Source organism: Polyodon spathula, chromosome 4 (genome assembly GCF_017654505.1).
Source record: "Polyodon spathula isolate WHYD16114869_AA chromosome 4, ASM1765450v1, whole genome shotgun sequence".
Lineage (NCBI taxonomy): Eukaryota > Metazoa > Chordata > Actinopteri > Acipenseriformes > Polyodontidae > Polyodon > Polyodon spathula.
Genome location: NC_054537.1, coordinates 31,139,371 through 31,162,642, shown reverse-complemented (window position 1 = coordinate 31,162,642; position 23,272 = coordinate 31,139,371). Strand labels below are relative to the sequence as shown.

The 23,272-nt window shown below is 37.4% G+C and overlaps 1 protein-coding gene across 19 annotated transcripts in view; it reads left to right on the top strand.

Annotated features, from left to right (window-relative positions):
- The window catches only part of dtna (dystrobrevin, alpha), a 97,777-nt gene that overhangs the window by 35,446 nt on the left and 39,059 nt on the right, over window positions 1–23,272 (top strand). For 6 of the 19 annotated variants that reach the window (XM_041247660.1, XM_041247658.1, XM_041247661.1 and 3 more), the window contains 12 exons: window positions 4,146–4,213; window positions 4,564–4,644; window positions 5,842–6,055; window positions 9,207–9,292; window positions 9,987–10,141; window positions 10,524–10,629; window positions 11,249–11,415; window positions 12,822–12,946; window positions 14,651–14,659; window positions 17,040–17,123; window positions 17,831–17,932; window positions 21,242–21,322. In XM_041247660.1, coding sequence (XP_041103594.1) covers window positions 4,147–4,213; window positions 4,564–4,644; window positions 5,842–6,055; window positions 9,207–9,292; window positions 9,987–10,141; window positions 10,524–10,629; window positions 11,249–11,415; window positions 12,822–12,946; window positions 14,651–14,659; window positions 17,040–17,123; window positions 17,831–17,932; window positions 21,242–21,322 — 1,277 coding nt within the window. In that variant the 5' untranslated portion in view covers window position 4,146. The remainder of the gene's footprint in view (window positions 1–4,145; window positions 4,214–4,563; window positions 4,645–5,841; window positions 6,056–9,206; window positions 9,293–9,986; window positions 10,142–10,523; window positions 10,630–11,248; window positions 11,416–12,821; window positions 12,947–14,650; window positions 14,660–17,039; window positions 17,124–17,830; window positions 17,933–21,241; window positions 21,323–23,272) is intronic. The other 13 variants (XM_041247676.1, XM_041247670.1, XM_041247665.1 and 10 more) reach the window with 6 other exon arrangements.

Here is a 23,272-nt window from a genome sequence, read left to right as displayed (position 1 = left end):
TAATAAGTTAGATATGGTAGTAACACAGCAGCCTGCATGAAAATAAAATAATCTGTTACCGACACGACAATGCTCTGGGGGAAAAAAACTGTACAAAATGAGCGTCCCAAGAAAGGTTCTGGGGCCACTAGGACTGGCAATTTTATAAAAGAATAACCTGTAATACTGCATGCAGAAAGGGCCTGAATGGGGTAAATAGACTACTAACTTTATTGTACAGACCATTAACTGACTAGACCCATTACACCTTCCAACTATGCCCATCAAACCATGAAAGACCTCAAACTCAGTATCATTAATGATAAGCTTGCATTTTATGCAGTGTGACTGCTGTGCTTCCAGGGCTATCTGAAGGGTTGACAAAGACAAAAACAATTAGGGGACAGACATTTAGTAGCACTCTCTGGCCCCTGATAAAATTTTAAAAGGCAGATTCTCTCTGGCCCCTGATACAATGGAAAAAGGCAGATTATCTCTGGCCCATGATACAATGGAAGAAGTCAGATTCTGTGGCCCATGATACAATGGAAGAAGGCAGATTCTCTCTGGCCCCTGATACAATGGAGGAAGGCAGATTCTTAAAAGTGCAACTCCTCAGAGAACGCAAATAATGTCGTTTTGAAATGCATTTCAAATCAAGGATTGTTGGAAAACATGGATCGAGAATTGATTAGCAGTTTGCTACGCATGTGGACTGGCAGAGCTATACTGGTGTTCTTTTCTGAAAAGAGACTAATATTGCAGATAGCAGACTGTTTGGTTCAAATTGCATGTACTGCTAACCATTGATAGAGACGTTGCGTCTACAAGCTCTTGCCCAACATTGAATGCAAGCTAACGAGATAACAGTGCTGTGGACTAGAAGGGAACAGGCTCTAAAGACTTCAGAGAGATCGAAAGAGATAATGCCACTAGGATCAAAGGGGGTCCCAAGAAGATAACAACAAAAGGCAGATGTATGGACCTTTTGTCTCCAGGAGTGTGAAGAATGCACTGAGTTCAGAGGTTGTCACACTAGACACACACACACACACACACACACACACACACACACACACACACACACACACACAAATTAAATTACCTTTGCAGTTGGTTAAGTGTCAGAGAAAGGGGAGGTGGACTATCTATACAGAAGGGTATTTAATGTCATGCAAACATTGTAATGATGAGTATTCTGTTTGTCCTGTACCTGGGACCAGACTCCCCGCATATTTCAATAAACCTGGCAACTGACTGAAGAAAAGGACTCTGTGCATTTTCTTGAATCTACTTAATCACCATCATTTTTTGTAAGTTACTTCAAGGATATGTTGCACTCAGTTTATTGAACGCTGTATAAGTGCAGTTAAAGCTCAGTGGTCGTGTATAGTAATGTATCTCATGGTGTCTGTAAGGGTAGCTTAGCCAGAGGTAGATGTTGGGGTACCTGAGGCAGGAAGAAATAAGCAGTTGTTTTAATGAAGCACAGTTCTTTTCTTTTATTTTCTTGGTCTAACTATTATCCCAGCTAGGCTCTCTATATTATGGCTGTACTATGAAGTACACAATAGCTACACTCCAAGCACTGGACGGCTGACTATCAATTGGTACCTGGCGCATAAACTGCACTTCAACAGCTCCACCTCTTAAATAATTTACAGAGGGGTATATATAACTGATCCTATAGGAAGCTTCTCCTCCTGGAGCAATCCTAAAATAAATCTCATTTTACTCAAGACAACATAAATACTAATTTTAAAAACATAAAGTTCCTTTATTTTCGTATGGATTTAACCTACACATAGGCTTACATTATGCGCATACTTATGCGTGATGAGTTCTTCACCGCAGTGTCAAACAAGGACCATTGTTGCAATCTCAAGCGATTGGCATTCCTTGTGAAACTTCTGAGGAGACACCAGGAATTTAAAGTACCGATGCCTGGATTGTCCAAAATAACTGATCTTATTTTAACAGTGCGATACAGAATTCCGTTACGCAGTTAGGATGGATGAAATTATTAGAATGTAAAAAAAAAAAAAAATTGAAATCGAGTTAATTATATTGTAATGTTCATAAACAAAATATTTTTTTGTCTAATGTAATGTATAAACAGCCTTTCAGTCTTGTTTCCAATACAGATGTCAAAGGTTCTCTCCCTTACAAAATACAAACAACTATTAAATATTCTGCTTACACTGAAATGCTGGACTGTCTAAGATTTTCAAAGTAAGCACTGCACTCAAAGGATTAACAGTTTTTTTCTTGTTTTTTTTGTTTTTAATGAGTTCAGTCAGAGAGATCCACAGGACTAGAATTTCACATTTGGTTGAACACAGAAGACCCAAGGATACATAATAATTACAGTAAAGTAGCAACTGAAGGCAGTGGCGTCAGCAGGATTTTAAAGGTGGGCGGGTGAGGGTGGCAGATGTCACATGCCTCCATCAGTGACTTTTGTCAAAGGGAGGGGATCCAGGGGTTTTGCATCCTTGAAAACATTTTAAGAATGTGGTGGCAAACAATGTGTTTAGAAGCATTTTCTATGGAAATACCTATTAATCTTCCCACGTGATGGAACCGTGGCCCCGGCAGCGAGAACCAGCACAGAGGTGTTGGGGTCGGTGGGCGTCAATCGAAGGGACTGTCCTCTCACTGATGGCTTGAGAAAAGACTGGGGAGGGCACCAGCCTAAACATGCCGCCATTTCTCAGCTAATGATTCCTCTGACTGAAGCACTATTAAATTAGATAGGCTGGAGTTAGGATATGGGCTGCTGAATTCAGGGCCAGCTGGAGTCTGGGAATGAAAGAGATACCAGATAAAATATGTTCTGTGTTGACTAGATGAGCCATCAAGAAAACGATATTCTCTGTCAACAAGTGAGTAGCTAACAAAACACATTCATGTTTAGCTGTTGTACATTTGATATTTCATGTTGGAAAGGTAGCTCAAAAGTAGAGACACAGGAGTACATGAGTACGAATTGGAAGATAACCCACAGGTAATATAAGTAGTAAATATAGAACACACAGAGTGAGAGTACTGTATTAAACTCATCAGCCAGAATAACAGCAGTCAAATTAGCGACAGCAACAAAAAAAGGAATGACACCAAAGCCCAGAGATGATCCTTGAAGACCAATATGAGTGGACCGAGACCGCTCATAAGAATATGATCAATGGTGTCATGGGAAGATGGGATATCCAGAGGATAAGCAGTGTCAAGTGACCTATTTCTGACAAAGTTGTCATCAGTGGCCCACAACAGTGCTGTGTGTGGTGACGTGACTGGAACTTCTGGTGATGTTATTACAGGTGAGATGGGCAGACAGCTTTGTGTCAATAAGCTGTTGCAATAGCGTGCGACTATAGCAGGGTACAAAGTTTTGTTCAAATATTTGTTCAAGAAAGTTGTGATTTTAAGGGTACTTTAAAGAAGCGAGCCTATTCTTGCATATACTTGTGTTACTCAGAGAATGATACCAGGATTGAAGTGTTTTATTATAGTGACTGCAGGTTACTGTAATTTCACTATTTAATAAACATCTTACCTGGAGGAACTACAAACAACCACATTTATCATTAGGGTTAGCCACAGGAATGATCCACACAAACATATCTGCCTCAGAGTTTAGTGGAGTGAAGCTGATGATGAAAAGCAGAAAAATATAATGTCTGTTATAAAAGACTATTTTAATGTGTTTCTATGTGCCTACTAAATTTCTCTGTGTATGCATTTTCTGCATTAATTCACAACTCATGGTGAATCAACAGATCAATCATGATTTTTTTAAATCCCTATATACGGCAGCCTCCAAAAACATAAGCAACGTTTAGTCTGACACACAGGCCAATTACGTTTTGAATGTGGTGATCTTGTTGCTTAAGTAGCAACTGCTTCAGTGTTTCAATGTGCTGGTATAGCACTGTTTTTATAATGTTTTACAACTATGATAAAAAAAAACATGTATTTTTACAAATCGGTTCTGCTGGTTGATGCAGTAGAAAAATGCAGTTTGTTTTTTTTCCCATAAAATGCCTGCACAAACCTACTTAAGAATTATCAAAGATGTCCTTAAATAGGAGTAGAAACACAATTGCATATTTTTCCCATGTTGCCAACAGAGCCACTGAATGTTGTTTTTCTGATATCTTGGACAGAATGATTGAAGATCGTGGGAGAAGAGGTAATACCATGGCAGAAAGAAGACAGCTGTTTGCAGAAATGCGTACGTATTGAAGAACATGCATCATAACATACACATTAATCTGCTCAATTTATTTTAAATGTATAAATCTCTGCGCTGAAATAAGTCATTTTTTCTCAGTGCATATTATGTTTAATTATTAAATATCTTGAAATACCTGTTTTTAGACTATGAAATAAGCCATTTTTACAGTGAAAAAATACATCACTAGTGATGATACATTTAACATTGCACAGTAATAATACAACGGAGTCCATATATTGGCCTTTTCTAGTCTGTAGTCCTTTTTTATTATTATTTTGTTTTATTGTTATTCTGGCAGGAATCTCTGCAGTGTGTGTTTGTTATTAGTGTTTTAATTTCCTACCCAGGGGCTCAAGATTTGGATCGCATTCGATTATCTACCTACAGGACAGCATGCAAGCTCAGATTTGTACAAAAGAAATGCAATTGTAAGTAAAACAAATTCAGTGACATAAGTCACATCCCAAGGGCTTGTTGGTGACAGATTCAGTTTCAATACGGATCAGTGATCAATTTCAATCTTGGGGCTGATGTGGAAATACATTCTGAGACAAATTTCTTTTAAACAGCATAGGCATGGTCACCAATTGAGTTCATACATTTTATTAAAAAAATACCCTGTCCAGTTTCCCAGAATCCAGTCTTGCTACATCTCAAGGAGAGGATAAATGGCAGCAGTAATTCTGTGTTTAATCACAACATATGTAAACTGTAAACCTGTCCTAGGGCAAATTAAAAACAGTTCTAGTAGTTGCATGCAGAAGCACTGATTTTGAATCCTGTGTGGTATAAATAGAATAACTAATAGCAGGTGTTTTCAGTTGTGGAAAGGTATACCTTAAAATGTTAATACATCTTTAGAAACTGTATAGATTTCTCTTTTTTTATAAAACATTTATAAATCTGTTTTATAAAAGAATTAAGGCACATGAAGACATGAGTTGTGCTGGATATTGGCACTTCTTGGTTGGTGGCAGGGACGCGATTGCATCTCGTGACAAACAACGCACCAAGAAGTGACAATATCCAGCACAACCCATGCCCTCTCATGCCTTATTGCTTAATTAGATGATCTTATTACTGACTGCTCTTCCAGCAGCTTTTGAAGCCATCGGAAATCAATATTCTGAATACTGGTAAAACAATGAATAATAAATAGTCTGTAACTCAAAAGAAATGCAAGCAAATTACTTGATTTCACAATTTCAGGCTAAAAATGTATTGTTTGACAATATCTTAGTTTTGAATGAATACTATTGCAAAAATCAAGATATAGGGGGTGGGGTTCTTTGGGGGGGGGGGGGGGGGTTGGGGTTTTTTTTCGAAGCCTTATTAAGTAATTGCGACCGAAACACAACAAGCACAATATGAACTTTATTCTCTTTGCTTTGTAGGATTTTTTATTCGTCAAAAGCCTTTCAGTCGTGTAATGAAAGTGATAAAACTATTATACATGATAATTTAACATCCTGGAGCTGAAGGTTGTCTTTTGTCACAAAAATGAATTGTAGCTTACATTTATAAAATCTTTGACTAATATCTTAACACACAGACTCTACTTTTATTAACGCAATTATCATGTGTTTGTTTTTTTGTTTTTTTTATTTCCTCTCTGCTATGTAAAGTGCACCTGGTGGACATCTGGAACGTTATAGAAGCCTTCAGAGAAAATGGTCTGAATACAATGGATCCCAATACTGAGTTCAGTGTGGCACGTCTGGAAGCAATACTCTCCACCATTTTCTACCAGTTGAACAAACGCATGCCAACAACCCACCAGATCAACGTTGAACAGGCCATCAGCTTGTTGCTCAGCTTTCTGCTGGCAGCCTATGACCCGTAAGTCACCAGAAGGGCTGTAGACTTAATGTGCCACCTGTAAATCCCACAGTTTATATTGGGGTTTCTTCAAGCCTGGTCCTCAATTACCCCAGTTGGTCAGCGTTTTAATTTCAACCAGTGCACCAAAAATTGCTCTAGGGTGTATGCTTTAAAAAATGTACACGCACCGGGAAAACCTTTGCAGACTACAATGCAAATAAAACCAAATGAAAAATTTGGTGTATTTGAGGACCTGGGGTGAAGATGTACTGTAAATTGAGTCTGTGTATGTGTATATATATATATATATATATATATATATATATATATATATATATATATATATATATATATATATATATATATATATATATTAGTGTTCCACATTGTGTATTTTATTCCGAATTTTACTGAAAAATAAAAAATTACTGGATTTTTTTTTTTTTTTGCTGGATGTCTGTTTTTACTGATTATACCCGTTTTTTGTCTATTATTCAATATTGGTAGTGTTTTGTAGGAAATACACAATATTTTGATTAAAGTGCTGCTTTATTTTGACTCTGACATTGTAATAAGCAGACCTACACTGTATCTTAGGATACAGCAGACGTTTAGACTTCAGAAGATCAAAGTAACGTTCAAACGTGGTTCTCTGTCACTTCACAAACACATTATCACCTCATCATGTTGGCCAATCAAAGTCTGATTATTTATCAAAAACTAAATTTAAATACTTGCACAAAAATATAATATTTTTAGTGGATGAGGAATGGGGAGAAAACATAAATCCATTTATGAATATTCAAAAGAAAACAAATGTTTCGAATTATACAAAAAGCAAAAATAGCAGAAGTGGGTCAGATGAAGCAGAGGATGCATAGTGCTGCAAATAGTGCAGCATTGAGGTACATGTTCACACTGACAATAAAGAACATACTGAAAAAAAGCAACACATTAAACTAAAACAAGAAAGTGAACTTAGAGACAAGCAATTCATTTATGCAGGTTTTACACATGCTTTAATAAGAAGAAAGCGCAGAATGACTGTTAATGAGTTTGTCAGAGCGCTGTGCTTTGCTGGACAGCCACTGTTTATTGCAGAGAGGTATGTAGTGGTGACTTTGTGCGACAGTACTGCATGTCCATCAGCTAAAATACTACCTAACGTTGATAATCCTAATTGTAAATATTTGACAGAAAAGTTGTGATGCTTTAGTTGGTAAACTTATATGGAATGCATTGATGTAAATGTCCACTGTGATTTTTGACAAGTCTCCCAATGGCATATCGGATATATCACGGTCCTGGAGTTGTCTCCCGATTATTAGTGTCTAACTGCGTATGCCCTAGCTGCAATATACATAGGCACTTAGAATTACAGTTTTATTTTGTACTGCACATCACAAACAACAATATCCAAAACAATTAAAAACAAAGCATTACTATCATACTGTTATCATATACACACGCATTGCACAACAAAACAAGCCAATTAAATATCTACTTGCTGAAGCGGTTTTTATTTTAGCCAACAAGGTGCTCATGTGTGGCAGCAATGCACTAGCAAAAGCCACAAGGTAGTGACGTCAGCTCCCTAGCAACAAGCCTCCTATGTTGTTGTTGTGAATGGATTCTTTCAATGCAGCGCGTTTGTGCATTTGAGAAAGGAGAGGAAGACTCATGAAATTAATTGGAGACTAAAGTTGATGAGAAGCAATTACCCTCCACTGTACGAATTAAAACAGTGTGCTGCTTTTTGTACGAAAAATTAGATAAAGCAGGTTGCGTAGAGGATTTATACTGGACTCTGACACCACCGATAAAACAAGGGAGTGGTTGTATTTATTTGTTAGCCTATTTGTTTTTCTATGGGTCTCTCGCTATATCGCGGCCCTTGATATATAATGGATTTATATTGGACCACGACATCCACGACATATCGTGTGTGTGTGTGAGTGTGTGTGTGTGTATATATATATACACACACACACAAATGCACAGATGCATATATTTTATTAAAATTAGATTGAAATTAACTTTCACTGAACCCCTTAACATCCGCTTGTTAGCCTATAGCTGTTGTGCCGGGTATTTCTATTGCATAATCTAATACTGCTGTGCCTTTGAGTCAGACCATTCTAGCCGTACCTATAAAAATCAAGACAGCAGGCTTTTCTGTAATTGTCATGGACACTGAAGTATCCACTGGAAAGGCAGCAGCAGTTTAATTTTACATTCAGTGATGTTTCTTTCCAACATAATTATCTGTTTCAAATTCTAAGCTGTGCTTTTATTGTGAGGTCAAACTTTTGTCTGCTTGACTTTGTTTCACAGTTTCACTGCTGAATTTAAGATGGAGCATGGAGTTATTGATGTTTTGTTACTGCAATGGAGAAAATTGTCAATCAATGGGTTATCAATGGAGATGAACAAAATTGAAAAACAAGCCTGACAAGAGTGATAGACAATGTGTATTTCTTCCCTGTCCAGCGACAGGAATATATTTATATATACAATCTGCGACACATAGTTATTAATGTTATCTTAATCTGAGGATATTTAGTATGGATGTGTGTGTCTCTGAAGCAATACTGTCGATTTTAAAACCATTATATTTTACTCAGGTGTAATTGCTTGTGTCTGATGCTTAAGCAAGAGATGATAGAAGCTTGATTTAAAAGCAGAATAAAACAAATACTGTAGAGAAAAATAAAGAAACATCCACATGTTTATTTCTGTTCAATCTCTCTTTTGTTAATTACTGTATTGCAACATTGTAAGTAGCTCTGTCAATTGTAGAGCTTCTAGATAAACCAAGAATCGTGAACCAAGAATTGTTAGCAATAGTCTTAGGGAGAAGAATTGCATAGCAGGCACCTGGCACACTAGATTACTGTGGCTGGTCATGTTCTTCACCCTCTGATTTCATGATTCATGGGTGATAGACGCACAAGACTGCTGCACAGGACAAGTGTGCTATCAAACCTTGGGATAGTTAGTGCTGGAGATGAAAGTGAAGCCTCCTGTCAGAGGTCCAAAGCTAATTGTCTGTTAATGTAAGGAATCAACAAATGACTTGTATACCACTTTTGTATTGACCAGTGGATAATGATGAGTTTAAAGCTGTGAAAAAGGCTAATATATTTGTCTGCTTTGTTCTTTTTTGCAGGGAAGGCCTTGGCAAAGTATCAGTGTTTGTTGTAAAAATTGCTTTGGCAACAATATGCGGAGGAAAGATTTTAGACAAATTAAGATGTAAGTTTAAGTTTCTCGCCACCTCTTTTTTGTGATTTTTTTTTTTTTTTTTTTTTTTACTCAAATCACATGTTTGTAGCCATACATTTCCCCATATGGTCAATTATGTGATATGTCCACAGGAGAGTGCTCTAAATCATTGAAATTATTCACTGCCGATCAACAGTTTACAGTGCTTTATCTCTCAGAAGGTACTTTAATGATGATGTAACATGACAGTTGTGGAGCAGTGTCCATGGTATTGGGGCCACGTCTAGTATGAAATCCCAGCATACATGTTTTGAAGGATATTGTTGTTTTATTGTCTTAAAGCTCATTGGTTTGAATATTGTGAGAGGACATTGTAATGCCACACATGGTTTATGTCTTTTCGGTGTTGGCCAGAGATGTGTGAGGATATAAAAATGAGTTGCAGTACCTTTGCTGTGAGCTCATTAAAGATCAAAGAACTTTCTCCATGTCCCCACACCTAAGCACAGGTGTATTGTATTGCATGTTAACATGTTTACAGAGGATCTATCACGTATTTCACATGCGCTTACACATTATCCCAAATCTGTAGCGGTTCTGAGCTTGCAATCTTATCAAGGATATTTTAAAAGTAAATAAATAAATTGAAAATGACACATTAAATTGTCTATACCCCTGCCATTTGTAATACTTATGTTCATGTATGTATCCTTGCATTTTTCAGATATTTTTTCACAGATTTCTGACTCCAGTGGCATAATGATTTACTCAAAATTTGATGTGTTTTTGCGGGAGGTTCTTAAACTGCCCACAACAGTTTTTGAGGGCCCTTCCTTTGGGTATACTGAACAGGCTACAAGGTCTTGTTTTGCCCAGCAGGTAATCTCTCGCTTAAATACACTCAGCATGAGTCTAGGACAGTAACAGTCACTCCTTGTCAGAATAAAATGACATGTGTGTTTTAGATTTATAACTGGTTTCTTCTTGCAGTTTAAATGCCTTACAGCTGGCACTTTAATAGTTCAAAGTTAACATTTTTATTATATTGCACTCTTGATGTTGCTCTTCTGTCATGCTGTTCTTTTTATCTGTGGTTTTGATGCTCTTTGACCTGTTGGTAGTAGTTTTTATTCCTGATTTGACATGAACTAATGAAAGAAAGGTTCACAGTCCCAATGGGGTAGTCTGTCATTTTAGGTAGCATTTGCTTGCTGGTCTGTTATGAACAGAATAAAACAAAATGTCTTCTTCATATAAACAGAAAAAGGTATCGCTCAACATTTTCCTGGATATCCTCATGTCTGATCCCCCTCCTCAGTGTCTGGTTTGGTTACCATTAATGCACCGCCTGGCTAACGTAGAAAACGGTAAGCTTTTTATCTTTTTGTCAACCAGAATATATAGAAAAAGAAATTACATAAAGATAGACAAGTTTATACAGTCAGGGAGCGCAGGAGTCCTGACATGTTGATCTGGGGATCCAAGAGTGGGTGTCTTGCTGGCCTGGATAAGGACTACATTACCTCATCGTGCTACAGCGCCCCACAGTGGCCTGGAAGAGACCTTTCCTGAGCTGCTGTGGGAGTTGCTGTAGCAGGGGAACACAGTTGGGATAAAAATGGGGATAAAGTAAGAAGACACATTTGAATGTTTTAAAGAAACCTTTCAAGTTGTGTATTACTAGTTTTGTTTTTATTTTCCTCTCACAATAAATAGCTTTATACCTGGGAAAAAAAAAAAACTTTAAAAACACATATTGCATAGTTTTTATTTACACTGACCCATATTGAGTAAATGCATATTAATAAGGGAAATAAATAATAATTCAAACCAACGTGTCCGTTTACTAGCTGTGGCTCTGGGTATCACTTGAATTGAGACCCTGTTTGTCTTGATGCTGCCCACATTACAAAACCTGTCGGCTTGCTGTTTGTTTTGTTTTGCACAGACATGACTGTGATGTCTCCTGTGATTTCTTCCCTCCAGTCTTTCACCCTGTAGAGTGCTCGTACTGCCACAGTGAGAGCATGATGGGCTTTCGCTATCGCTGCCAGCAGTGTCATAATTACCAGCTCTGTCAGGACTGTTTCTGGAGGGGACATGCTAGTGGTTCCCATAGCAACCAGCACCAAATGAAGGAATATACGTCATGGGTAAGAAAAATGGGGTTGCAACAGCGTTAAACGTCTTCTCACAGAATTATTCTACCTACATGCAATTGAACACAACAATTAAAGCCTATTGCTAATGACTGATTTTTATAATAATGCTTTATAATAAATCAGAACAATTGATTTATTATACGAGTGGTTCAAATAAATGATTTTATAATGACGTTTGGGGAATAAAGTCACTAATGAATCAGCTGGGCCCTGCGTTGGAGACACATGAAAACCTGTTGTTTCATAGCAACGCTTAAGACACTGTAATAGTCTAGCAGTAAGACTTGATTTAAGTGGTGTGTTGATTGCATTCATATCTGTATTGGACTATAAGTATTTAGATACTAGAACAACAATTTTGCATTGTCTCACAAACTCCTGATTATCACTGGTTTTGAATTTGGAATGTCAAGAGACAGCAGTCAAGCTAGTATCCGAATTCAGATGGAGCCATGGAAGCTTAACAAATACATATACCGGAATTTTCTTTGTATGTTGTAAAACTATGCTGTGTTAAACTATGTACTAAAATTGTTTATTATGACATAGTAATACATATTCATTATCCAATGTAAACAGCTTTACGTGATTAGAAACTTCCACTAGTCCTGCACCCAGTCCTGGGTTTCAGAACCCTTGCTGAGGTAAATTATTCAGATCAATTAAATAGACTTAATTGATGGTAGTTCAGAAATCCAGAAAACCAAAATTGCAAAGTATAATATAAAAAAAAAAGACAGTAGCTTGTGCTGCATGTGCAGTAGCTAGTTTGGGCAGTCAGTGCCAAGGTCTGCTGTCTCTCAATTTGATACCAATGGTCATGCTGTTTGTACATTGTAAGTATCTGATTTGGTCTTGCAGCTGGCTATAAAGGCATCTGTAGAGCAGCGGCAGTTTTTAAGGTCTTACAATGGTTCTGATGTGTTGGCTGTTTTGGAACATACATGAATTTAATTGAATACAGAATCTTTTTTTTTTTTTTTTTTTTTAAAGATTTGTTTATACTGTAAAGTTCCTAATAATAGCTTAGCTATTACATCTACCAAGATAAACCCCCAGGGTATTGCAGCCAATTTGAAATCTTTCAGAAGAAGCAAAGCAAAGCCACATTTAATTTTGAAATGGGAAGTAAGGTTAATGGCATTCTGTGTAACACAATGCCACACAATGTTAACCAATGATAACCTGGCTGGCTGTACCTACCAGTAATACAGTTCATACAGTGCATTTGTTGGGGTAACCACTCTTATCGTGTATAGCTGGATATTTTATTTAAGAAGTGAACTGTTTGTTAAAATTAATTTTGCAGTATGTGTTGTAGTAGCCTTGTGTTTTGCACTACGTTTAGCTCTGCTTCTGCCAACCCAAGTCACCTGTAGCCTCCTTGTTCCTCCCAGAAATCTCCTGCTAAGAAGTTAACTAGTGCACTTAGCAAGTCCTTAAGCTGTGCTTCCAGTCGTGAGCCTTTGCACCCAATGTTCCCTGACCAGCCTGAAAAACCTCTAAACCTGGCCCACATTGTGTAAGTATATACAAAGACTGCCTGCTCTAAGGAGATGGCTAGCGTGTCTGGGTATGTTGTCAGATTTGATTAACCTTTTTTGCAGGTTTTCCTTAATTCATGCAGACCGCCATTCTTAGTGTTCAGCCTAAAATAAATGGATTTAAATTCCTATGACAGACAGAGGAACAGAATATTTTTGGATGGAATCAATGTTATTTTTTCTGCATGCTCTACAGTATTTCAAATTGCCGAAATCACAAAGTATTCAAGGAACTGCTGTGCTTTTGAAAGGCAGCTGAATGCACTTTCGTTGTTTCTTTCCCCATATGGCCTCAAGTTTGGTAAAACTTATTTTCCCAATGTAAATCTATAAGTGTACAGCAAGTGGTAAAACTGGATTAAAATGTCCTGTTACACCAGTCCATAGGTGTTTTAAAGATGACATTTTGATATTAACTGAATTCTGTAGCAGTCTTTATTGAGTCTTTCCAATTCCATATATCTTGTCAGGCTTGTTTTGCTATCATCATTCTAGAAGCTAGTGGCTGGATGCCTGTCAGAAGCTGCTCTGCATGATAACCTGACCCCTCTTTTTGCACAGCACCACTTTTAAAGTACCACTTTAAAGTACCGTATTTGCTCGAGTATAAGTCGAGAAATTTAAACCGAAAATACAATCCTGAAGTGAGGGGGGTGGGGGGGGTCGACTAATACACGTGCAATTATTTATACATCGATCTATAATTTATAGTAAATGCCTATATTTACTGATTGCGATGACTGGCGGCAGCATGAACGCTATGGAGGGGAATAATAATAATAAGAAGAAGAATCATAATAATAATGTTACCTTTTCCATTGCGTGACCCTGCAGCAGAGTGCTTCTGTGAGAAACAGTTGTTATGGGCAAATCCTTGTTGCCCTCGTTGCCAGAGCAAATGCTTCTAATTTCTCTCAAATCAAAATGCAAACATCTCAATATTTGGTGAAAACAATTCTGTGATTGATATATATATATATATATATATATATATATATATATATATATATATATATATATGTATGTATTTCTGTGTGCGGCTAGGAAGGAAAGTGGGGGTGGGGCTTGTATACTAAAATAATACTATTGTAGGCTATACAAAACACAAAAAATCTTGTACTGTATTGCAATGTGTTAAAATGACGTGTCTGGCGGTTCTAGGTAGAAGTGCTTATAAAATTTTCTTATTTATGAAAATCTTCTACTCAGACGCCATCAGGATATCTAATACAAAAAAATGATACCCAAATCCCGCCCACACAATGGTGGGGGTCGACTTTTACTTGAGCAAATCCAGTACTCTTCCTTATCTTTACCTGCAGAAGCTCCCCCTTCACTCCTTCACATAGCACCCTGCTTATGTTGTATACATTCCTCAAACCCTGGATGAAATTACATTTGCAATATGTTACCCTGCCTGTCAGTCTCGGGTCAAAATGTTCCCGTTCTCCTCCCAAACATAGTGTTCTTTCCAATAAAGTGCCCTTGCAGAGTTTGTGGACAACTTTAACATTTAGTTCACTAATGTTACAGTATTTGGTTCCCTGCTTCTGGCTGCTGTTGGCAGTTTCACTCTCTGCTGTGGCAGGCATTATTGTAACTATGGGATAAAAGCCTCTGATATAATGGATGTTTGAATGTAATTAAATGGTCTTTGTGTTTCTTCTACTGCTGCACTAAAGTGACACTTGGTAAGTGCATGAGTTTTAAATGTCTAAGCGTGATAGGTTGAAGTGGGTGGGGCAACCGTTTTAGATTATCTAAACTGTACTATTCAGATTCAGTGGACAAAAAAACTAGGTAAAAATCTATGGGTTTTTGAACAGGGAAAGAATGAAACAATTGTTCTATTTAAAAAATAAAACAAACCCGTTTTACCAATGTAAAGGTGTGGCATTCTTTTTGGTATTTGAAAAACATTTACATGTGTCTGTGTTCCATTTTAACAGTATTTAGATGTTTAATTAAATATGTATTTTATGGAATGATAACCTAATAGTGAGATATAAACTGATTTTAACACATTTTAAGATATAATTTAAATGTTTATAAAGTTAGTCTTGTCATACTTGGGAAAAAGTTGCATTGTGCCTTCCTGCCTCCTGAAATGAAGAACACATGGTTGGGGTTAAAATACTGGTTTAGAAATGAAGCAGAATATGAATTTAAAATATTGAACAATGTTTTAATATGTTTTATATATGTATTTGTTACATTTATATAGCGCTTTTCATACAAAGTATCACAAAGCACTGTACAGTACATTAAAAAAAAAGCATTTACATTTGCACAACACAATACCTTTGTGTAAAAGTCCCCAGTCATGTCACACTCACAACGGCTATGTATTAAATAGCATATTTAAAAAAAAAAAAAAAAAAAAAAAAAAAACGGTAAAAAAATGCACTAATGTAAAAGTTACATTAAATACCAAGATAAGAAAGACATGTTATAAAAGTTTTTTAAGTCTTGACTTAAAACTGTAACAGTCCCCGCTTCACTGACAAAGAAGGAATGGCATTACATAATTTAGCGGCTCTGCATGAAAAAGCCCTTACTCCCGTGTTAATTTTGTTGACCCTAGGAATAACCAATATCCCGCATTCTGTGATCTAAGAATGCGATTTGGATGATACAGGGTCAGTAACTCTTGCAAATAACTAGGTGCTAATCCATTTAGGACTTTATAGGTTAACAGCAAAATCTTAAAATCTATTCTATACTGCACAGGAAGCCAGTGTAAGGAGGCTAAAACAGGGGTAATATGCTCACTTTTCCTGGCTGTAGTCAGAATTCTTGCGGTGGTACTCTGAACGAGCTGTAATCGAGACAGCACACCTTTTTGGATACCAGAGAGAAGTGCTTTACAGTAATCAATTCTAGACGAAACAAATCCATTAGTTTCTCGGCATCAGATACAGAAATAATTGGTCTAAGTTTGGCTATATTTCTCAAATGGCAAAAAGATGACAGATGACCCCAAAATTTTTCATTTCTAGTTTAAGATTTAATGAGAGATTACTGCGGTCAAGTTCATCTAATACCACATTCTGTAGTTGGTTCTGAGAGCCCACTAGCATAACCTCTGATTAAATAATTCTGAGAAGAGGGAGAAGCAGGGAGAGCCCACTAGCAGGGATTGGGTCTGCTATTGACGTTGATCTGTGATTTGTCAGTAGGCTTTACAAAAATATGTGTGCTAACCTTTTAGGACTTTTATAGTTTAACAGCAATATACTACAGACACAACCCTTGATGTCTGCCAGTGCAGCCGTTGTAACAGAATTACTTGGCTAAGTTTGGCTAATAGAACTAGACAAATGCTGTGCTGGTGATGTAGTAGAAATAGCTGTCTTTGGACCCCAGTTTTTTGGTGTATAAATCAGATCTAACTAGAATCCCTTGGTCCACTCACACAGATCAATCAATCTAAATTTCTCAAACCACAAAATCGAAAACTTTGGCAAATACGTGTAAAGATGTAATAGTTTAAGTTTTGATGAGATACTGCAAGGGTCAAGTTCATGTAATCCCACTTTTCCTTTTAGTTGGTTCTGAGAGCCCACTAGCATAACCTCTGTTTTATCTGAATTTTAGCATTAAATAATTCTGAGACATCCAACACTTGATGTCTGCAAGACAAGCAGCAAGTAAGCAGAATTATTTCCTGGCTGTATACACTGTTCAATAAGAAACTAGACAAATGCCTTTATCCGTGTAGTAGTGTAGGTTCATTCCCTGGTTTGGTGTCTCGTAAATCAGTCTTAACTCATCATTTTGTCAGTTTCTTGTCTGGAATATAAAGTGTATTAGCATGCAGCAGCAGTTTAATAATCCACTCACCCACTACACCTCCTGTTTTACTCAACTGCATTCAATTCCACATTAAAAATAATCTTGAGCAATGCTTTAACACTTCCTGTGGCTTGCACAAATACTGAAAAAAGAAAAACTTTTAATTTGCTCCGTACCAGCATTATTTGAGTCAGTAAAGTATTTCCTTCAAATTCCGAATGTCTGTGGTTGAGACTCCAGCTATTAAAGTAGTGATCATGTTTTCCTCTTCATTAGGCCTCCGAGACCTGCAAACAGCATGAACGACACCATGTTCTCTCACTCTGTTCCCAACTCAGGAAGCCCGTACACAAATAAAAGGTGAGTGCCAATGATGGTTGTATACACCCCACTGGTTTAATGAGAAAAGTTGCTCATACTCTGTGATCATTTTACCCAATTCCTTTCATATGTTTCTGAAGTAAATTGAATAGAAATGTAAGATCAACTGACATCATTAAATACTGTACTGAGTGTGTAGTCCATAGGTGTGCTGCTGTAGAAAAGCATTCAATAAACTGCAGGAAAAGAATCAAAATTAAGAACGCAGGTTCACACTGGATCAAGCGTTCCAAGGCAGAATGGTCGGTTTACCTTGTTGAGCTTTAGATGCACTTACTGACCAGCTGCCTGGTGAGGTCAAGCATCCACCTGCAAGGCTGGGCTTTGTCCTCCCAGAGGCTAGTAGCTCATTGACCAGTTTCTAGGACGACATCGTAAAATTATACAAGGCTCTGTAGCTGACACCTGGTAGTGTTATTGCATTAACTGCTGACATGGGCATATATTGTTTTAATGGTTGATGCCACATAAAATATTCTGATTAACTGCATGGTTTATGACTATTGGCATAATACTTACAATATTTCCCAGGGTGACTTGTTTAGATATACAGGTAGGAAATGTTGTCCCCTTAACAAAAAAAATAAATAATGGAAACGGATAACACTGTCAAATCACTACTGCAGCATCTGCATTTCTGTTGTGTTGTACCGCATAACAAAAGCCTTGGTACTTGAATTGTTTAGATCAGCAGGTGCAAGTCCACATAATCCAATGACTGATGATGATGGTGATGATGAGCATGCGCTAATAAACCTGTTTGTAAGTCTGCTCAGCAGCGACTCACGGTCAGTATTATAGAAACATACTTGATGTAGTTCAGTAGTTGTCATACTAAACCATTAGCTTGTGTTCTAAACAACTGCATAGAGGAGCTAAACTAATATGGGTTCTTCTGTTTAGTGCTTATCATTTTTGTTGTCCTTTAGCAATAACAATAGTACAGCTGTAGTTTTATTAAAAAAAAAAAAAAAAACTGTCCTCTAATGTTGGCAAAGAGCTGTAACTTATAAACATTGCCTCGTTGGGATGTGCAGAAAGATGCTGCTATTACAGCATGCAGCAGCATGATGTCACGGGGTGTGCTTTGCAGACACTCCAGTCAAAAAACTGCAATAACAGCATTTGGACCCGGGGGGCAAATATAAACCGTCAAAGCAATATTAACAAAAGGAAGTGTTTTAACGTGCCAAACTGCACCATCTAAATGAACACATGCAGATTAAGAATAACGTTGATACAGTAGTCCCTTGCTGAAACGGACAGGTCCGGTTACATTTTGTTTATTGCACACATGTAAATTTATAGTCCTCAGTTTATTTTAAATGTATAAATGTTTTCACTAAATTAACAGTAGTAAACATATAAATATATAGGCGTATCCAGTATACAGTACAGTAGTAAAATCTAATGAATACCTACCATGCTTTCTTTTTACTTTACCATGCAGGCTTCCTTTTGTTCTCTGTTAATGTGAGTCTATAATTGCTTAGAATTTTGTTTTTATTTTAAAATTTAGAATTGTGATTATTGTTGTCCACATCTTGTGTTTCTAACCACTGGTCCATCAGTATTTCTGAAAGCGTCTCGCCCTTTTGTAACTGATCGATCGCAGTTAGTTTAAACTCTGCAGAGTATGAACTTACATGCCCTCTTTTAATCATGTTCTCAGTGTTAGTGATTTAGTAGGCTACTTATCTGTTCTTCCATTTTCTTTTCGTCCTGTCTTTGGCGGCAGTATAACAGCTGTGTCTTTTATCAGTGTGTCTCTTTGGATTATGCGATTCACAGTGACCTAGCGTCACACTTAATTGGATATTATTGGAAAACAGACGTTGTGTCCGTCATATCCGAATGTACAGCAAAACAGTGTCTGTATTAGCGAGGGACTACTGTACTGGGAATAAATTAGGTGACACATTACTATAATACATCATCTGCTAATGTCTACAACAGGTTTTGTAATTATAAACTAACCATTCCTCCCGTGTATGTGTGTGTGTGTGTGTTTAGTTAATTTCAGTACTGACTTCTCTCTTGCTCTTTTCAAATTACTGGGCTCCAGATGCAGTTGTATTGATAGAAGTGCAAGGGCTGATATAATGAAAAGGGTTGAGATCTCTAATCCCAGGTGAGAAGCTGTCTGAAGGAATGTCTACTGCAGTCTTGACCTCAAGTGTTCCCATTATTAGATAACTTCTTTAAAAGGGGGTTTGCATAGTTTTTCATTCATACAGTATCAGCTGCTACCACTCCCACAGTTACTAGGGTTGTGCAGAGGACTCATTGCTCATATTCGAACTTGAAATATAGAGTCATCACTGGCCAATTGCAACCATGAGCTGATTTTTTTTTCTTTTGTATATATAGAAAAATAATGTTAGAGGTATCAAGGAATTGGCTTTTTACCTCAAGGATTTGTAGTACTCTGAAATAATGCAAATGGTAATAGATACATCTATCCGTTCTAAGTTATTATAAGCAATAGCAACAACAAAAAAAAAAACAATGACAAAAGTGTATAATAACTATATTGCAAAAGCAAAGCAGCCTCGTACAATTGGTAAGAAAGGCAAACAGACCTGAAAAAACAGGCAATATGCATTATAACAGATACTGAACCATAGCACAAAAAATGGCATAATCTTGTTATTTCTAATCATAGTCTGTAATTGTTTATAATGGCTCATGACGGATACCTAAACTAAAGTGCTACCCATGTAGCATCCGCAGTGCCTACAAAGGGACAACAAAATGATCCTGTCAGGACAACTCAGTAAGTCAGCACCTCCGGTCACTTTTTTTTTTTTTTTAAAGTAACAAAAATGCTTATTCGCTGCCAAACATGAACTACTTTACATGTGTAATGACTGCAGTGTAGGATACAGATCTTAGGTCTTGGGTTTCGGTGTAGGGAGAGGATTAATCATTGTTTTATGAACAATAATATGATAGCCAATCCGAGTGCAGTGTCCTGACAGGAGAATTTTGTGTTACCTTTGTAAGGACAGAGTATCATCCAAGTACTCAACATACCCCTAGTTCTTACTAACAATTTAAATGTTTTTCACAATAGAAAACTCGTAGTAAACGATTAGTTTTAGTTCTCCATTTCAGTGTTCTGACTGCTCTGGTCTCGTAGTGTAGAATCGTGTGCTGTAGGCCATGGCTCATGTCGGTAGAATGGGTCACAAGGCTCGTAACTGGATCTGAAGCAGAACTTGCTGTGTTCACCTCATTTTATTTAAATTCTAGTTGAACAGTTATATTATTATACAATTAGTGTGTGTGTGTGTGTTCTACCATGCAGGAGTAAAAATCTGAACCTATTCTGTCCCTTTTAGATGATGTTCATTAGAACTCGTGTCCTCCAGAAGCAGCCCACTCTCTGAGTCATCTTTGCTGTGTTTACTCTGAAATCTGACCACGACACTAATTAGGCCCTCTGCAGTGGTTGGGTAGTATGAATATTACACAGCTCAGCTTGGTGAGCGTGGTGTCTGGTGAGCACAGCAGACTGCCCACCCACTCAGTCCTGTGCAAAGTATTCAAATGGTTTCTGGGGATAATGAATGTAACATTCTGTAACTAGTGTAAAGTATTTAGTAAGTGCTGTAATTGTGTAGCTGTCATTATTCAAATGAGTGATGATGTTGAGGTCCTAGAGGCCTTGCAGGTGTTTCATTCTCTCCTGAACTCGTGCTGGACAGATTGGCCTCCAACAGTAAGTATCCCTGTGCTGCCGTGTTCCAGAGAATTGTATAGGCCGACCCAAAGGAACAACATTTCACAAGATAAGTAGTATAATGGGGCCTATTTTAATGATCTCAACAGTGGAAGATATACAGTAAGTGCTGCTGCCCATTAACACTACATTAATCTTGATGGTTATGTTAATCATTTTGATTCCCTACTTGCTTTGGTCTCCTGTATCATTTCCCAACACTTTAGTCTGCTGGTGATCCCCTGATCCCATTGTTATATTTTGGTTCTTTCTTTTACTTAAATTTGTGTTTATTTTTCTTTTGTATGTTTTTTTTTTTTTTTTTTTTTTTATGCTACTGTGTCACTTTCTTTATTTGTCTCATTTTGAAAAGCTTGCCTCACACCAAAAATAATGAAGTAGAACAAAGCAAAAACTTGGCTAGGGCTGCTCCAGCTTTGTTGAAAGGGAAGGGGTAAGTGAAAAGCAGTAGTGTGTGACTGTTGTGCGTGAAACAGTATCTAACCATCAGCGATCTGAAACCTGTAATGCACACCCAATCATCCTCCTGTCTGTAATCCTATCTACAGAATTAACATCCTCACCAGAATATTTTGTGCCACTGCTCCAAACTCATTTGACCAATAATTATAAACACAAACTTAGTGCTTAATTGTTTAAAAATTCTAACTAATCCTTTAAGGCACACTGTTATAACTTAAAGCCTCACTGCCCTACAAACATGTCCAATATAACACTAAAATCTAAAGCCTTGACTGTACCTGTTCTTTACATTCACAGGCACCTTAGCCAGACAAGTTTTGTCCATCATTTTAAAACTGAATGCGTTTACATTGCATAACTGTAACTGTGTCCTACTAAATAATCCAATAAAAGTCATTCTGTTATTAAAACAGGAGTTTATTCTCCTCGTGTACACTTACATTTGGACACCAAGATGCTGGGCAAAGCATCCATTCAGTGCTACAGAGTACATCTTGTGAATTAGGCATCTGTTCTTTCACCAACCATCCCAATGTTATATGTTTTGTCAGTCATTACCCCCTGCTCTGGAAAAGTCATAAAAGCTGACAGTGCAAACTGAATAGCCTGGTATTTGCTTCATCATTTCAAGAGATGTGTCCTGCAGGCACCCACTGCAGCTGTCATCAGGATGGCACTGTCTTTAAAGGGGCATATCAAAAGCCTTCCTTAAAGGTGTGTGTCTTTCAACACCTCCCTCCCCATTAGGCACAGTGTCCTGCAACATTACAAGATTGCCCTTTTCAAAAGTGTCCTGAGGAGTTAGAAATTGAGCACGAACGAGCTGCTGCACAAAAGGCAACTAACAATAGATGAATCCTTCAATCTAGCTTTTAATGCATACATAAGAAATCTCCTTGGAAAAAGTGGTTCTATTGCCTAAACATAACATCTAACATTTGTGTGCATGTTGAATAATATCATACTCTAATGACCTGTAGAATTGTAGATAGTTAAATGTCTTTATGTTCTTGGTAATAAAATAATTATTTAAGCGCTTTGGTGTTAGTGTAGTTGAACTTTAAATAGAACAGAAAATAGTGAAGTTTGATTGAAAGATCTAGAGGTGAACAGTAGACCCCACCATCACCCCATCCCCATCCCAGTAGGTAGGGGTAGGGGCAGTCAAATTCACACCTTCTCACACCCTATAACCCCAGTTGCATCCGAAACATAACTCAGAATGAACTCCGATTGTTCAAGTCCAGGCTTCTTGCAGACCTTTAAGGCAACAAGCAAGTCCTTGTGGCTGATAAAAGAGGGTATTTGTTTTGTTGGCACCAAATATTGCCCACCGAAATAACTGGCCTTGTGTTCAGAAAGAACAGTAAACAATCTGTATCATTTCAGCAATAACCAACATTGAATTGCTGCATCTTTTAAAGGCATGGTTTTATAATGACAAGGTTGTCTGTTAGGCTCGTTTGTTCGTAAGTAAATGGTCTGCATAGAATTGATCGGCTTCGTTCTCGGAGAGGGGAGTTCAGGTTAAGCCGGCAAAGTTTCTTATGCAGGCGTCTTTGAGCTCTCAGTCAAGCCCACTGTTGTTTTTCATATCTTTGACTCAACTGTTATAAAAAGACAAGCTTTGTCAAAATATAACTAATAAAGTAATTACAGTCAGCACTCGAATATCCGTTACCCAGATACACGTCAGTCACGTCTTACCTCCCTTGTAGTAAGAATAACATCTATCCCCGTTGTGTGTGTGTATATATATAATGCACTTACACTTCACGCACGATTTCCGACTTTGTCACCAGTTTTCTGAGACAAAGCCCATCTCTTCAATGTTACAATGTACTTGTTATCTGTCACAGCCCACGTTTTTTTTTTGTTCTCCCATGCAAAATCAGTCTCTTTTTATTGTGCAGTTAGGGTG